Source organism: Phyllobates terribilis, unplaced genomic scaffold (genome assembly GCF_046119375.1).
Source record: "Phyllobates terribilis strain yellow unplaced genomic scaffold, ASM4611937v1 Scaffold_29__1_contigs__length_15306474, whole genome shotgun sequence".
NCBI classification, from domain to species: Eukaryota; Metazoa; Chordata; class Amphibia; order Anura; family Dendrobatidae; genus Phyllobates; species Phyllobates terribilis.
In genome coordinates, this window is record NW_027362789.1 from 5,429,718 (window position 1) to 5,446,858 (window position 17,141).

Here is a 17,141-nt window from a genome sequence, read left to right on the forward strand (position 1 = left end):
CAGCAACCCTAATCTTAGTGGCTGGACAGAGCCTGCGCTGCCCAGAGCTTCTGGTTCTATCGTCTCCTCCATCACCAATGCCGCCTGCAGGATGAATAAGGAGGTGAGAGAAGCAGACGTCGCAGGAGCAGATCCCAGAGGAGATGGGACCCACCATTTACAGAAGCCCTAATGTGACCAAATTGCAGAAAACCAGAGCAGTAGAAATCCCCATAAAGTGACTCCATTTTGGAAATTATAACCCTCAGTGATATAATCTATAGGAGTAGTGACTATTTTGACTCCACAGTCACTTTCTGGAAATTAGCACACAGTGGATGTTGGAGAGTGAAAATTACAAATATATAATTTCATTACCCAACACATAGTGCCCAGATTGTGCTCCAGGAGACACACACCGTAAATTAAGTGGGTTCTTCTCACTATAGTAATGTCAAATACATGGTTGCTGAGTGTGTTTTGAGCACACTGCAAGGCTCAGAAGCGAGGGGGAGATCTGACTTTGGGAGAGTGGATATTGCTGGATTGGTTTATGGAAGCCATGTTGCTTTTCAAAAGCCTTTGAACCACTAATGATGTGGAAACTTCTGTTTTTCCACTGACAGATGATGGACCTGAGTGGGGACTTGGTTTTTGTGAGATAAGTAGAAGTTTTTATTGATATTATTTTTGCCTACATAACATTGCTTGGTGGCTTTTTATTCCATATTTGGAGGCAGAATGAACAAACAGTTGAACACTACGATCCACTGGTTCATCCTATGAGGTTTTCTATTAGACTGTGAACTGTTATTGTCTTAGTGAATAATGACGGCTAACATAGGGCAAAATAAAAAAAAAATCACAGAAAAAGATACAGCCTTACTAACACCAAATCATATAACAAATGCACTAGCAGGATGCCGCAGACCCCCATGATAAAGGTGGGGGCAGCGCAGGTGCAAAATACTGATGGAGCAACCACTCACAATCATACCAATTCATGGAGAGGATGGTTGCCTAGTATTAAAGATGCACACAGATGAAGCTTGAATAGGACGCCAGTCACACAGGTAGGTTTGATGCACAGTGTCTGACTTAGGATACTGATGATGTCCATACTATTACATCAGGAAGGCTGCCCAGCACTATATAAGTGCACCCCACATGGACAGACACCCCAGTACACCCAACCAACACTAAAATGCTAATGCATTTGTTATCTGATTTGGTGTTGGTAAGGCTGATTTTTTCTGTGATGTTTTCTTGGTAGATAATGATACTTTTACGTAAAGTACATTTTTACGGAGAGTTTAAGTAGAAATATTCAACATTATAAATTTTAAGGATATGTTATTCATAACTAATAATTGGTTTTATTCTTGGCAGATGACTGTACCAGGAGATCAGAGGAACAGCTGACATCTTCAATTTTTAAATCAGATGATTTTGAGATCACACAAGATACAATTGAAGTGAATGACATTACTCCAGATATACCATCATTCCTTCACAGCAAAGATCTGTCATCTGAGCCTTTGAAACAGGTCCTGTCTTCTGATTCATTACCGACTACTAAGGAAAATCAAAGTTACAAAATAAGCATTAAAAAACAAATTGCTCCTAAAGCAAAGAAATCATTTTCATGTTCAGAATATGGAAATAGTTTTTCCCTCGAAAAGTCTTTTCTTAAACATCAAAAAATTCACACAGCAGAGAATAGATTTTTTTTATTTCAAGTGTGGGAATTTTTTTTAACCAGAAATCAAATTTTGTTAATCACCAGAGAAGTCGCACACAGAAGAAGCCATTTTCCTGTTCAGAAAGTGGAAAATGTTTTACTGAGAAATCAAGTTTAACCAAATATCAGAGAACTCACACAGGGGAGAAGCCTTTTTCCTGTTCAGAATGTGGGAAATGTTTTAGCCGGAAATCTCTGGTGCTTAACCAAATCTGAACTCACACAGTGGAGAAGCCTTTTTTCTGTTCAGACATGAAACCTAACGTGATGGAAGATTACAGTCCGGGGAAGATGAGAAACATTCATATACAGTCATGGCCAAAAGTATTGAGAATGACACCAAAATTATATTTTCACATGATCTTCTGGCCTCTGGTTTTTATTAGTGTTTGTCTGATGTTTATATCACATACAGAAATATAATTGCAATCATATTATGAGTACCAATAGGTTATATTGACAGTTAGAATGAGTTAATGCAACAAGTCAATATTTGAGGGTTGCCCCTTCTTCTTCAAGACCTCTGTAATTCTCCCTGGCATGCTCTCAATCAACTTTTGGACCAAATCCTGACTGATAGCAGTCCATTCTTGCATAATCAATGCTTGCATTTTGCCAGAATTTGTTGGTTTTTGTTTGTCCACCCGTCTCTTGATGATTGACCACAAGTTCTCAATGGGATTAAGATCTGGGGAGTTTCCAGGCCATGGACCCAAAATCTCTATGTTTTGTTCCATGAGCCATTTAGTTATCACCTTTGCTTTATGGCAAGGTGCTCCATCATGCTGGAAAAGGCATTGTTGGGCGCCAAACTGCTCTTGGACGGTTGGGAGAAGTTGCTCTTGGAGGACATTCTGGTACCATTCTTTATTCATGGCTGTGTTTTTAGGCAAGACTGTGAGTGAGCCGATTCCCTTGGCTGAGAAGCAACCCCACACATGAATGGTTTCAGGATGCTTTACAGTTGGCATGAGACAAGACTGGTGGTAGCTCTCACCTCTTCTTCTCCGAATAAGCTGTTTTCCAGATGTCCCAAACAATCGAAAAGGGGATTCATCAGAGAAAATGACTTTGCCCCAGTCCTCAGCAGTCCACTCCCTGTACCTTTTGCAGAATATCAGTCGGTCCCTGATGTTTTTTCTGGAGAGAAGTGGCTTCTTTGCTGCCCTCCTTGAAACCAGCCCTTGCTCAAAGAGTCTTCGCCTCACAGTGCGTGCAGAAGCACTCACACCAGCCTGCTGCCATTCCTGAGCAAGCTCGGCACTGCTGGTAGTCCGATCCCACAGCTGAAACAGTTTTAAGATACGGTCCTGGCGCTTGCTGGTCTTTCTTGGGCGCCTTGGAGCCTTTTTGACAACAATGGAAGCTCTCTCCTTGAAGTTCTTGATGATGCCATAGATTGTTGACTGAGGTGCAATCTTTGTAGCTGCGATACTCTTCCCTGTTAGGCCATTTTTGTGCAGTGCAATGATGGCTGCACGTGTTTCTTTAGAGATAACCATGGTTAACTGAAGAGAAACAATGATACCAAGAACCAGCCTCCTTTTAAAGTGTCCAGTGATATCATTCTTACTTAATCATGACTGATTGATCGCCAGCTCTGTCCTCATCAACACCCACACCTGTGTTAATGGATCAATCACTAAAACGATGTTAGCTGCTCCTTTTAAGGCAGGACTGCAATGATGTTGAAATGTGTTTTGGGGGTTAAAGTTCATTTTCTGGGCAAATATTGACTTTGCAAGTACAGTAATTGCTGTTAAGCTGATCACTCTTTGACATTCAGGAGTATATGCAAATTGCCATTACAAAAAATGAAGCAGTAAACTTTGGAAAAATTACTATTTGTCTCATTCTCAATACTTTTGGCCATGACTGTAGACGGCCGGTGGAGATGTAATCAGTGAAGAAATCTGGCTAAATATGTTTCTAGAGCCGTAGTAGAAGATGAAGATGTCGTCCTCCTCATGAAGTAGTTATTTCTCATGTTACGTGTAATGAATATCTCCTGCAGTATTGCTAATGCCGATTGCAGTGTCGGTAAATGAGACGAGAATTAGCTTTATGGAAGATGAGTCTTTGAGAAATGTATTCAGCTACAGACTCCAAGGAAGAAACTGCTTGTTGTCTGTGGCCTAAAATATATAGGTTTTACTAGTAGATGTAAAGAAGAAAACTAAATACTGTAAAATAATAAATCTCCTCATATGTTTCCCTTGTTATCTCCAGTAATTGTATTATCACACAAGATTTTTATGATGTTACATCGGCTCATCATCTTCTCATTTAGGTCTCTACAATATCGGATCCTCTCAGTGAAGATCTTCTATTTAAGAGAATTTTCCTTATGGACCCATCAAAGATGGATATGGACAGAGACAAGATGGCGGAGAGGATATTCCACCTCACCCTAGAGATCCTCTTTCGGCTTACTGGAGAGGTGAGAGATTCTAATGACGTCACATTGCATCATTCTTATCTATGGGAATAACACATGGACAGAACTGGAGAGGTGAGGACTCTGGAAATGTCTGGAGTGAGATTGATTTATATGTCTTTCCATAACCAGGATTACATATTAGTGAAGACCTCTAGTGAGCGCTGTGAGGACCCTGTGTCTGAGGGATGGGTAAGACCCCTGAGCCCAATCACAGGGCATCCATCTCACCCCTTCATACTTGAGGACATCAATGACCAGAAGATCGTAGAACTCACCTACAAAATGATTGAGCTGCTGACTGGAGAGGTGGGAATGCTGGGACATTATACAGTAACGCTATGAAAGGATCGGGGGATGACGGTATCATTGTATGTGTCAGGTTCCTATAAGATGTCAGGATGTCACTGTCTATTTCTCCATGGAGGAGTGGGAGTATTTAGAAGGACACAAAGATCTGTACAAGGACGTCATGATGGAGGTTCCCCAGTCCCTCACATCACCAGGTAATAGACAGGACTGAATATACACGGCCTATAATTATCTGTATGTAAAGAATGAATTCAGTCCTGTATGTGTTTCCTCCAGATCTATCCAGTAAGAGGACAACACCAGACAGATGTCCCCATCCTCTTCTTCCTCAGGACTGTAAACAAGAAGATCCCAATGTTCCTCAGGATCATCAGGTAGATGGAGAGAAGGTGTCATGAGATCTCCCCTATGATGTGTAGACGGCTGTGAAGGTCTTGTGTTCAGTTTTGTTTTATCCACCAGTATTACGTGGTTTATACTTGTGTAAAGAGAACAGTGGAGATGTCAGGATTAGAGCTGATCATAGATGGGACTTCTCATCAGTCTGTGACTTTTATAATATTTGTTTCAGGGTGAAGATCTGCCCCATATTAATACTATAGAGTCATATGTGAGGAGTGATGAGCGGTGTAAAGAGGAGATTCCTACATATGACTACCCAGGTGAGTAGTAACCACTAAATGCAGAGAAGTCACAGTTTTATCTCAGTCACCGGCTGTGGCTGCTTTATCGGTGGTGTAGTCCGGCCGTATCACAATCATATGATCACCATTTTTCCTCTAGACCACAGCATTCTCCTCCACCCAAAACTGTTCAAATGATTTTGGGCATTGAAACCCTTTTCCATAGAACTTACAACCTGGAGGATCCACCTACTCACTGTGATTAGGAGACGTTACCTGCCCAGATCTGTAAACTACAAAGCCAGAAAATCACTTGAAGAAAAATATAATGATGGGCCTGTAAGAGAAAGCGGAGGGTAATGATGGTGTTCCTTCCTAGATCCCTGATATCTTATTGGATGAATCTACCTTCTCTCCCTTCTGTGCTGCTGAATGTGCTCATATGGTCCCTACAAGACCAGGTCCAGTCTTTCTGGCCGAACGTCACTTTTATGATCTACAACATTAAATGTGCAGTGAGGGCCAAGTGTGAATTTCTGTACAATAACAGCAGAGTTTCCCTTTATCCTGACTTTTCAGTTTCTTTTAAAACCGACTAACTTCAAACCAGATTGTGATAAACTAAAAAAAAAACATTACACCTGCGCCATGATAGATCTCTAAGCTAAATTTAAGACACCTCAGCTCTGCACTATTATGAAAAGTTCTCTTTGAATGTCTAATATTTCTTCTTGAAACTCGTCTGACAGAGCCCCATACTCCAATTACCCCAGAGAGGTTTCACCACTAGTTACTCACTACTTACTGATGGAGACTGTTGAGTTTGATCATTTCAGTAGATGTGTTATGGTCTATACTCACAGTTTTGACTATAGTAGTTAGTGCCCAAAATAGTCTGATTTCACCCCTTCCTGCAGCCAGTTTTGTGTTCCTATCTGGGCCCATTTTTCAAATCTGACATGTGTCACTTTATATGGTGATAACTTTGGAATTCTTCACAAAGGATAATAGGAAACAAATGGACCTTACAAATAATATTCCAACTTCTCTTGAATCTGACAATCCCCTATATACGGTTGTACACTACTGTCTGGGCACATGGCAGGTTAAGAAAGGAAGGAGCGACATTTAGCTATTTGAAAGCAGATTTTGCTGGGATAGTTTGCAGACACAATGTATTGGGGACACTGTTCATGGTCACCTGGCAGCTCAAAAGATGGCTACCACAAACAGGCTTGGCGCTATATACTCCATTTTCCAGATCCCAGGGTTTGCCTTGCTCATCATCCTTTAACCACTCTACATGGATTTGGACTTAGACAGAGACCCCCTAAGCTTGGGCCACAGTGTTACCTAATGTTCTGTGGTGTGAGATGGCAAGAAGAATAGTCAGATAGCCGGGTCAGAACATGGAGGTCAGAGAAAATACGAAACCACACAAAAGTAGTCAGTAAACGGGTCGGAGTCACAACAGGAAACAAATCCACAAGCCGGGAGCTGAGCACAGAGGACTGAACCAGAGGAGAACAAGGCTGTATCTGGCAGCTTCTGGCAATATGCTTCCAGCTTTAGTAGGGTGCGGTGCTCTCCAGTTGGCTGAAGCAGGGAGCAGATTACTCCAGTTGGACAGCACACACACCCATACTGCCAGACTGGATGGTACTACAGGTCCCAGGCACCCTAATCTTAGTGGCTGGACAGAGCCTGCGCCGCTGAGAGCTTCTGGTTCTGACATCTCCTCCATCACCAGCGCCGCCTGCAGGATGAATAAGACGGCGCCTGGTGAGAGAAGCAAACGTGCCAGGAGCAGATCCCAGAGGAGATGGGACCCACCATTTACAGAAGCCCTAATGTGACCAAATTGCAGAAAACCTGAGCAGTAAAAATCCCCATAAAGTGACTTCATATTGGAAATTATAACTCTCAGTGAAATAATCTATAGGAGTAGTGACTATTTTGACTCCACAGGCACTTTCCGGAAATTAGCACGCAGTGGATGTTGGAGAGTGAAAATTACAAATATATAATTTCATTACCCAACACATAGTGTCCAGATTGTGCTCCAGGAGACACACACCGTAAATTAAGTGGGTTCTTCTCACTAGTAATGTCAAATACACGGATGCTAAATGTGGTTTGGGCGCACTGCAAGGCTCAGAAGTGAGGGGGAGATCTGACTTTGGGAGAGCGGATATTGCTGGATTGGTTTATGGAAGCCATGTTGCTTTTCAAGAGCCTTTGAGCCACTAATAATGTGGAAACCTCTGGTTTTCCACTGACAGATGATGGACCTGAGTGGGGACTTGTTTTTTGTAAGATGAGTAGAAGTTTTTATTGGTATTATTTCACCTACATAACATTGCTTGGTGGCTTTTTATTCCATATTTGGGAGGCAGAATTAACAAACAGTTGAACACCACGCTCTACTGGTTCATCCTATGAGGTTTTCTATTAGACTGTGAACTGTTATTGTCTTGGTGAATAATGACGGCTAACATAGGGCAAAATAAAAAAAATCACAGAAAAAGATACAGCCTTACTAACACCAAATCATATAACAAATGCACTAGCAGGATGCCGCAGACCCCCATGATAAAGGTTGGGGCAGCGCAGGTGCAAAATACTGATGGAGCAACCACTCACAATCGTACCAATTCATGGAGGGGGTGGTTGCCTAGTATTAAAGATGCACACAGATGAAGCTTGCATAGGACGCCAGTCACACAGGTAGGTGTGATGCACAGTGTCTGGCTTAGCCTAATGATGCCCATACTATTACATCAGGAAGGTTGCCCAGCACTATATAAGTGCACCCCACATGGACAGACACCCCAGTACACCCAACCAACACTAAAATGCTAATGCATTTGTTATCTGATTTGGTGTTGGTAAGGCTGATTTTTTCTGTGATGTTTTCTTGGTAGATAATGATACTTTTACATAAAGTACATTTTTACAGAGAGTTTAAGTAGAAATATTCAACAATATAAATTTTAAGGATATGTTATTCATAAATAATAATTGGTTTTATTCTTGGCAGATGACTGTACCAGGAGATCAGGGGGACAGCTGACATCTTCAATTTTTAAATCAGATGACCTTGAGATCCCACAGGATACAATTGAAGTGAAAGTCATTAACCCAGATATACCATCATCCCTTCACAGCAAAGAGCTATCATCTGATCATTTGAAACAGGTCCTGTCTTCTGATTCATTACCGACTACTAAGGAAAATCAAAGTCACAAAATAAGCATTAAAAAACAAATTGCACCGAAAGCAAAGAAGCCATTTTCATGTTCAGAATATGGAAATAGTTTTTCCCTCGAAAAGTCTTTTCTTAAACATCAAAGCATTCACACAGCAGAGAATAGATTTTTTTGTTTCAAGTGTGGGAAATTTTTTAACCAGAAATCAGATCTTGTTAATCACCAGAGAAGTCACATAGAGGAGAAGCCATTTTCTTTTTCAGAAAGTGGAAAATGTTTTACAGAGAAATCAGGTTTAATCAAATATCAGAGAACTCGCACAGGGGAGAAGCCTTATTCATGTTCAGAATGTGGGAAGTGTTTTAGCCGGAAATCAGATTTGGTTGAGCATAAGAGAACTCACACAGGGGAGAAGCCTTTTTCCTGTTCAGAATGTGGAAAATGTTTTAGATTGATATCAAGTTTTATCAGACATCAGAGAACTCACACAAGGGAGAAGCCTTTTTCATGTTCAGAATGTGGGAAATGTTTTAGCCGGAAATCATATTTGGTTGAGCATAAAAGAACTCACACAGGGGAGAAGCCTTTTTCCTGTTCAGAATGTGGAAAATGTTTTAGATTGAAATCAAGTTTTATCAGACATATGAGAACTCACACAGGGGAGAAGCCTTTTTCATGTTCCATATGTGGGAAATGTTTTACAGTGAAATCAAGTTTTATCAGCCATCAGAGAATTCACACAGGGGAGAAGCCTTTTTCCTGTTCAGAATGTGGAAAATGTTTCAGATTGAAATCAAGTTTTAGCAGACATCAGAGAACTCACACAGGGGAGAAGCCTTTTTCCTGTTCAGAATGTGGAAAATGTTTTAGATTGAAATCAAGTTTTATCAGCCATCAGAGAATTCACACAGGGGAGAAGCCTTTTTCCTGTTCAGAATGTGGAAAATGTTTTAGATTGAAATCAAGTTTTATCAGCCATCAGAGAATTCACACAGGGGAGAAGCCTTTTTCCTGTTCAGAATGTGGAAAATGTTTTAGATTCAAATCAAGTTTTATCAGCCATCAGAGAATTCACACAGGGGAGAAGCTTTTTTCCTGTTCAGAATGTGGAAAATGTTTCAGATTGAAATCAAGTTTTAGCAGACATCAGAGAACTCACACAGGGGAGAAGCCTTTTTCCTGTTCAGAATGTGGAAAATGTTTTAGATTGAAATCAAGTTTTATCAGCCATCAGAGAATTCACACAGGGGAGAAGCCTTTTTCCTGTTCAGAATGTGGAAAATGTTTTAGCCGGAAATCAGATTTGGTTAAGCATAAGAGAACTCACACAGGGGAGAAGCCTTTTTCCTGTTCAGATTGTGGAAAATGTTTTAGCCGGAAATCAAATTTGGTTGAGCATAAGAGAACTCACACAGGGGAGACGCCTTTTTCATGTTCAGAATGTGGGAAATGTTTTAGCTGGAAATCAGTTTTGGTTACGCACAAGAAAAATCACACAAGGGAGAAGCCTTTGTCCTGTTCAGAATGTGGGAAATGTTTTAGCTGGAAATCAGATTTGGTTAAGCACCAGAGAACTCACACAGGGGAGAAACCTTTTTCCTGTTCAGAATGTGGGAAATGTTTTGTGAAGAAATCATCACTTCTTAGTCACCAGAGAACTCACACAGACGAGAAGCCATTTTCATGTTCTTAATGTGGGAAATGTTTTACACGGAGATCAACTCTTAACAAACTTCAGAGACGTCACACAGGGGAGAAGCCTTTTTCATTTTTAACCGAAAATTATATCTTCATAAAGGGGTTGTCCACTACTAGACCAACTCCTTCTCATTCCTCATGTTTAGCCTTTTTAAAATAAAAACACTCATACGCACTTCCTGTTCTGGCGCAGTTCCATTGGTGTCACAACTCGCGTTTCCGTAAGGATGTTACATCACACAAGATTGTTACATCACACAATCCTGCTGCCAATCAACGCCACCTTTAGACGTATTGTACATCAACAGGAAGGACATGGCCTGGACACAGCATCAAGAGAACGCACACACTGAGAGCACTCTCTTCAGACCATGTTCCTGGGGCAATTATAAGCAATTTACAGCCTCAAACATGACGTTCGATATGGGAAAGAAAGAAGAGATCGGAGGTTAATCTGAGGTCCTCCACCTCTGTCAGCATGTCTGGTATGCAGCGTTTCTTATGGAAGGTCTTATCTTCCTGCTCCGGAGCCATTACTGCCTCACCTCAGCGTGGAAAAAGAAGCAGTCTTAACCCTTATGATGCCAGACAGCTCCAGACTGTCAGTCCTGCACCAACTTCTCTCTTAATGTCGGCCTCACGAGAAAACAGCTCCACAAATCTCCCTGTACTCTCACCAAAGCCCACATACTGAGCAGTGCTTGCTTCACAGGGACATTTACCCCCCAGCCACAGGTTATTCTGATATGGGGAACAACATAACTTATTTGTATATTAGATTGCGTCTATCCCTACTAAAGAAGATATGGAGCAATATATTCAGAGGCTGGAGACCACATACAATACTGAAATACGTCCCCTCACTTCTATCCTGTCACAGCTTACTGACAAGTTACAGAGATTAGAGGATAATGTCCCAAGTTAGAGGCCATCATAATGCTCAGAAACTAACACTAGATCTTCACAGGCAGTAAATAAACCATCTGTTTAATATGGTTGATGATCAAGAAAATCACAATAATATCTAGATAAGGGGTATACCTGAAAGCATCAATGCACAAGTGATTATGCCAACACTGCGATCATTATTCACTAATATTCTTGGTGATCCTATTGATAAGGAGGTGGAGATTTATAAGGCGCACCGTACAATAGGCAATCATGGCCCAGATCCTGAGCGTCCAAGGAACACTATCTCTCGCATACATTTTTTCAATGTAAAAGAGGCCATTGTGAGGAAAGCAGAGGAGTTGGATCCTGGTGATTTCAATGGAAAACGCATATAATTGCTCACACATCTATCCTGAATGACACTTGCTAAAAGAAGGGTATTGAAACCACTACTTGATGCCATCCGGGAAAATGGCCTGATGTACTCCTGGGTGTACCCATTCCAGCTGTATATTTTCAAAGATCCAAGCAACATGAGACCTATTTGTGATGCCCTGGACATTCCATATATCTGACTGGCCACCTGCTCCACCATTGCCACAGAGAGTTCCAGCACTTCGCAGAAGGCGTTCAGTGGATCAGGAACTTGATGGTGATGCAGCCAGATGGGAAAGGAACCTGGCAATCATATGAGCTCCTGAAATGAATCTTGTCTTCCCTGATGAGAGACAGTTTGCAGATGCTTACTTATTTCTTTAAGCATATAATTAGATATATCTAAATAGAGCATTAGGTGCCACTCTTCCACTATATAGAATGTCTAAGTTCATATAAGATCTTAGACCGGCATATAAGTTGAGTTCACATGATACTACTGTAATATCAGGCTGTATTACATTACTTGCTTTATATTCCATGGTTCCACCTAATAGGAATCCTAGAACTGAAAGTTTGACTTACGCCTGTAAAGACAACCCCCAGTTAGGGACTTGCATTGGGATCTGCTTGTTTCGCAATTTCCTACTGTTTTGATATATTCATAATCTATACTTCTTAGACACTGAGAGGTAGACGTTACTATCTACCGTCTACACTTCCTCCTTTAATCTTTCTCTCTTCCATTCCCCCTTTTTTTCATATAATATGGCACAACTCAAAACTTGTTCATTAAATGTCAGAGGACTTAATGTTCCAGAGAAAGGAGCTCGTGTTTTATCACAGGCATAAACAGCACGTACATTTTCTCTTTCTTCTGGAGTCACACTTTAGAGGCGATCATATACTGTACCTCAGATTACTAATAGATATTATTCATCTTGGCGTCCCAGAAAAATGCTGTTTTGAAGTCTAAGGTGCTGAGTATCGGCCGCCACAGATCACTGCTGCATACTATTGTAGAAACACTGTCTGACACGGAGAGGAGGTACGTGTTTGTTAAGATCTCCATCTACTCCAAAATTTTGACTTTGGCAAACTTCTATCTCCCTAATTGTGACCAAATTAAGACATGCTGTCATTACTTAAACAAACTAAAATATTTTGCGGAGGACCTTATCATCATTGGAGGTGACTTTAATTTTGTCTTGGATCCTTCTTTAGACGCGTCCCTGGGCTGGCGTCACCAATCTAAAACACAAACAAAAGCTTTGCTAATTGTGCTTTGGTCTCAACCGGGCGATGTATGGAGGATACTACATCCAGACGTAAAGGATTATACCTATTATTCTCCTTTACACAATATACATAGCCATATAGTCCTTTTCTTAATTAGCCGTCACTTGCCTGCATGGCAACCTACATCTCAGGTAGGAACTGCTGTATGGTCAGATCATGCTCCTGTATATTGTAACTAGCTATTGAACTTTTCTATGCACGGGTGGCGAGCATTTTTATTGGTATATGGTCTCCCATGCTTGTTATATGTGCTGCCCCCCTCCTGGTATTTCTGCTGCCCCCATCCTGTCCCCACCATCCCATCCTGGTATGCATGGCACCCCTCATCCCCATCCTGATATGCATGGCACCCCTCATCCCCATCCTGGTATGCATAGCACCCCTCATTCCCAATCCTGGTATGCATGGCACCCCTCATTCCCAATCCTGGTATGTATGTTACCCTATCCCTCATCCTGATATGCATGGCACCACTCATCCCCCAATCCTGGTATGCATGGCACCCCATCCCTCATCCTGGTATGCATGGTGCCCCTCATTCCTATCCTGGTATGCATGGTGCCCCTCATCCCTATTCTGGTATGCATGGTGCCCCTCATCCCTATTCTGGTATGTATGGTATCCCTCATCCTGGTATGCATGGCACCCCATCCCTCATCCTAGTATACATGGCACCCCTCATCCCAGAAACCTGGAATGCATGGCACCCAATCCCTTATCCTGGTATGCAATGCACGCTTCATCCCCAATCCTGGTATATATGGCTCCCTCATCCCTATCCTGGTATGCATGGCACCCCATCCCCTATCCTGGTACGTATCGCACCCCTCATCCCTATACTGGTATGCATGGTACCCTTCATCCCTATTCTGGTATGCATGGTACCCCTCATCCTGGTATGCATGGTACCCCTCATCCCTATCCTGGTATGCATGATACCCCGCATTGCTATCCTGGTATGTATGGTACCCCTCATCCCTATCCTGGTATGCATGACACCCCATCCCTCATCCTGGTATACATGGCACCCCTCATCCCAATTCTGGTATGTATGGCTTCCTCATCCCAGAAACCTGGTATGCATGGCACCCAATCCCTCATCCTGGTATGCATGGCACGCCTCATCCCCAATCATGGTATATATGGCTTTCTCATCCCTATCCTGGTATGCATGGCACCCCTCATCCCTATCCTGGTATGCATGGCACCCCTCATCCCTATACTGGTATGCATGGTACCCCTCATCCTTATTCTGGTATGCATGGTACCCTTCATCCTGGTATGCATGGTACCCCCTGCATTCCTATCCTGGTATGTATAGTATCCCTCATCCCTATCCTGGTATTCATGGTACCCCATCCCTATCCTGGTATGCATGGTACCCCGCATTCCTATCCTGGTATGCATGGTACCCCATCCCTCATCCTGGTATGCATGGTGCCCTGCATTCCTATCCTGGTATGTAGTGTACCCCTCGTCCCTATCCTGGTATGCATGTTACCCCATCCCTATCCTGGTATGTATGGTACCCCTCATCCCTATTCTGGTATGCATGGCACCCCGCACCCCCCAATCCTGGTATGCTTGGTCCCCTCACCCACCAATCCTTGTATGCATGGCACTCCTCATCCCTATACTGGTATGTATGGCATCCCTCACCCCCCAATCCTGGAATGTGTGGTCCCCCTCATCCTGGTATGCATGGCACCCCATTCCTCATCCTGGTATGCTTGGTTCCCCTCATCCCCCAATCCTGATGTGTTGCCCCCTCACCCGCCAATCCTGGTATGTATGGCTCCCCTCATCCCTTTCACGCTGCACACATACAAAAAAATAAACACTTAATCTCACCTTTCTTTGTGCTCCAGCGCTGCGGTGTTCTGTTCTGCCGGAGGCTGGGGGAGGAGTGCGGCGCCAGAGTACGTGCATGCCCATACTGCGCTGTCTGGCGCCATTTTGCTGAAGACACACTGCAAATAGCGCTATGTGTATGTGCTGATTCCGACACCTTCACTTCTGCCCCGGTCTCCGGCGAAGAGAGGCACCGCGGCAACGCTCCTCCCGGTCAGGTAAGTATGGCGCCGGAGATCGCGGTATGCATTCAGTGTCTACGCATACCATGATCTCCGGCGCCATACACACTCCTCTTACCTGTAACGACTCCATGCCTGCTTCTGTCTGGAGCCAGTCTGCGCAGGCGTGTCGCGCTTGCACAGTCTATAAAGGCTTCAGACAGACACACGCATCCCCGGTTATATTATAGATCTGACTATGCCGGCCTCCACCAAGGCTTCAGATGTTGGAACCTAAATGATAATCTGCTGAAAGACTCGCTCTGTGTCTCAGACCTTCTTGAGACTATAGACTCCTTCAAATATATGAGCATGATGAAACTGCCTTACCATTTAAATGGGAAGCACTCACATGTGTCCTCAGAGGTATAATAATAAAACCTAGATAAAAGCTAAAAAAAGGAGAGAACAGCTAAAGTCTCATTTGCTTGAGCAGATTGATCTCCTTGACAAACAACATAAATGATCTGCTTGCCTCCAGGTATATGTAGACCGGCTTAACACTAGAAGGGAGCTAAAAGTAGTTTCATGGATGGGGTACTCGCAAATATTGTGTAATTTCAGGGCATTTACTTATGGAAGGAACCAAGTGGAAGCTTCCATTCTCGGTACTAGATATGGGGCCTCCTCGAGAAAATGACTTAAAATGTCGTACACTAAAGTTAATATATAAGGTGTGGGATAGGGGTAAAAATATTCTGGGGATTGGAAAGTACACAAACTATACTCCTTTATGGCACACCTATAACTTACCAGAGCTATAGAAGCTAAATAATATTAGTGAGTGGGAGGATAGGGGTACTAGAATAAACGCCATACTGATTGATACATCACCCAATGGATACCATTGCTAAAGCAGTGGATACAAAAGGTCTATTAACTCTTATTTATAGGCAGTTACTGGCCCTACATTTGGATAAATATCCTTTGTTAGTTAAGACAAAATGGGAGGAGGATGTGAGTCCGTTATCTGAGGAGCAATGGGGGAAATACTGGATTTGACACCGAATCTTTCATTGTCAGAGTCACAAAGATTGTCCCAAATTTTTCTCATTCATAGGGTATATAGATCCCCAAGTATTTTATTTAAAATTGAAATACAAACGGATGACACATGTCCTAGATGTGGTCAAAAGGACGCCCACCTGATGCATATGACGTGGAAATGTGTAAATATTGGCGACTACTGGAAGGGGGTGATCGCTCTTGTACTATCTGTATTTGGGATACAACTTCAGTTGGAACCTAAAATCTGTATCCTAGGACTCCTGGGAGAGGACGTAGACCCAGACTCCCATATGGCAATAGCTAGCTCAAGAATATTATTCCAAGCCAGAAAGTTGTTGGCACTACATTGGATAGACAATTCTCCCCCAACGATAACAGAACTAAAATCCAGGATAAATAACATTCTATGCTTGGAAAGGGGATCTTATATTAAAGGAATGCTCTCAAGAAATCCATACACATATGGGATCAATGGTTAAATACACCGGGTATTGCTTCAAAGAACCTTCTCAGAAATACTATCCTGGATCGTTTGTACATTTCCTTACAGTAAACCAGGTATGTATATCCTTATACCCAAGGTGTCAGCAAATGATAATCTCAGTCCACACAATTGTCCCTTCTTAGATATATTCTTTTTCTTTTGAAGTCTCAATAGGGAAAAAAATAAGCCGTCAGGAAGTATTCAGATATTTATGTACAAATGTAAAATTACTGTTCCAAAACCTTGTACTATAGAGCGATATTGGGATTTATATCATTGTAAACCGGTTCTTGTATTGTTACTGGTTTTTATTTTTATTTTTTTTTGTCACAAAGTTTATTTAAAAAAAGAAAATGTTGGTAATTCTTAGTTTTGTTAAATAAAAATGATCTGATTGAAAAAAAGAAAGGAGCGAAGGTCTTTACTAGATCAAACATATACAAAATGCCAAGATCACATGTGAAGGTACTCGTACGAATTCACAGATAAATGTGGTCTCTCATTGGCAAGAAGGTTACATCCACACGTGTAAAGGACATACGTATCCAAAATAAAAGGGGCACCCGGGCCAGAAATTCATAACCCCTCTGACATAGCGGAAGCATTTAGTTTCTTTTATAGTTCGCTATATAATATTCATGGACAATACCACGGCATGCCACCTAATATTCTTGAAACTAAAAATGACAATTATATTAACCTCTTAACAACATTAGACGTACTAATACGCGTCTGTGCCCTGGGACTTAAGAGCCAGACCCGTATTAGTACGTCATGGCGATCGCCGCCGGGTGTCAGCTGATTGTCACAGCTGACACCTGGTACTATGTGGAGGGAGCGGTCACGCACCGCTCCCAGCACATTAACCCCCGCGATGCTGCGATCGAAGTCGATCGCAGCATTGCGGTGGCAAGGGGAGGTGATCGCAGATACTCACCTCCTCTTCCGGCTTCCAGCGCTGTCTGCCGTGGCTTCCAGGATGTTGCCATGACGACCCGATGTCGTCATGACAA

The 17,141-nt window shown here is 42.4% G+C and overlaps 1 protein-coding gene across 3 annotated transcripts in view; it reads left to right on the forward strand.

Moving 5' to 3' along the window:
- LOC141178590 (uncharacterized) overlaps window positions 1–10,174 on the forward strand; it is a 37,073-nt gene extending 26,899 nt beyond the window's left edge. For all 3 annotated transcript variants that reach the window (XM_073660470.1, XM_073660472.1, XM_073660471.1), the window contains 7 exons: window positions 1,369–1,526; window positions 4,011–4,160; window positions 4,290–4,466; window positions 4,540–4,663; window positions 4,746–4,843; window positions 5,041–5,131; window positions 8,133–10,174. In XM_073660470.1, the coding sequence (XP_073516571.1) occupies window positions 1,369–1,526; window positions 4,011–4,160; window positions 4,290–4,466; window positions 4,540–4,663; window positions 4,746–4,843; window positions 5,041–5,131; window positions 8,133–9,994 (2,660 nt within the window). In that variant the 3' untranslated portion in view covers window positions 9,995–10,174. The remainder of the gene's footprint in view (window positions 1–1,368; window positions 1,527–4,010; window positions 4,161–4,289; window positions 4,467–4,539; window positions 4,664–4,745; window positions 4,844–5,040; window positions 5,132–8,132) is intronic.
- Window positions 10,175–17,141: the final 6,967 nt, after the last annotated feature.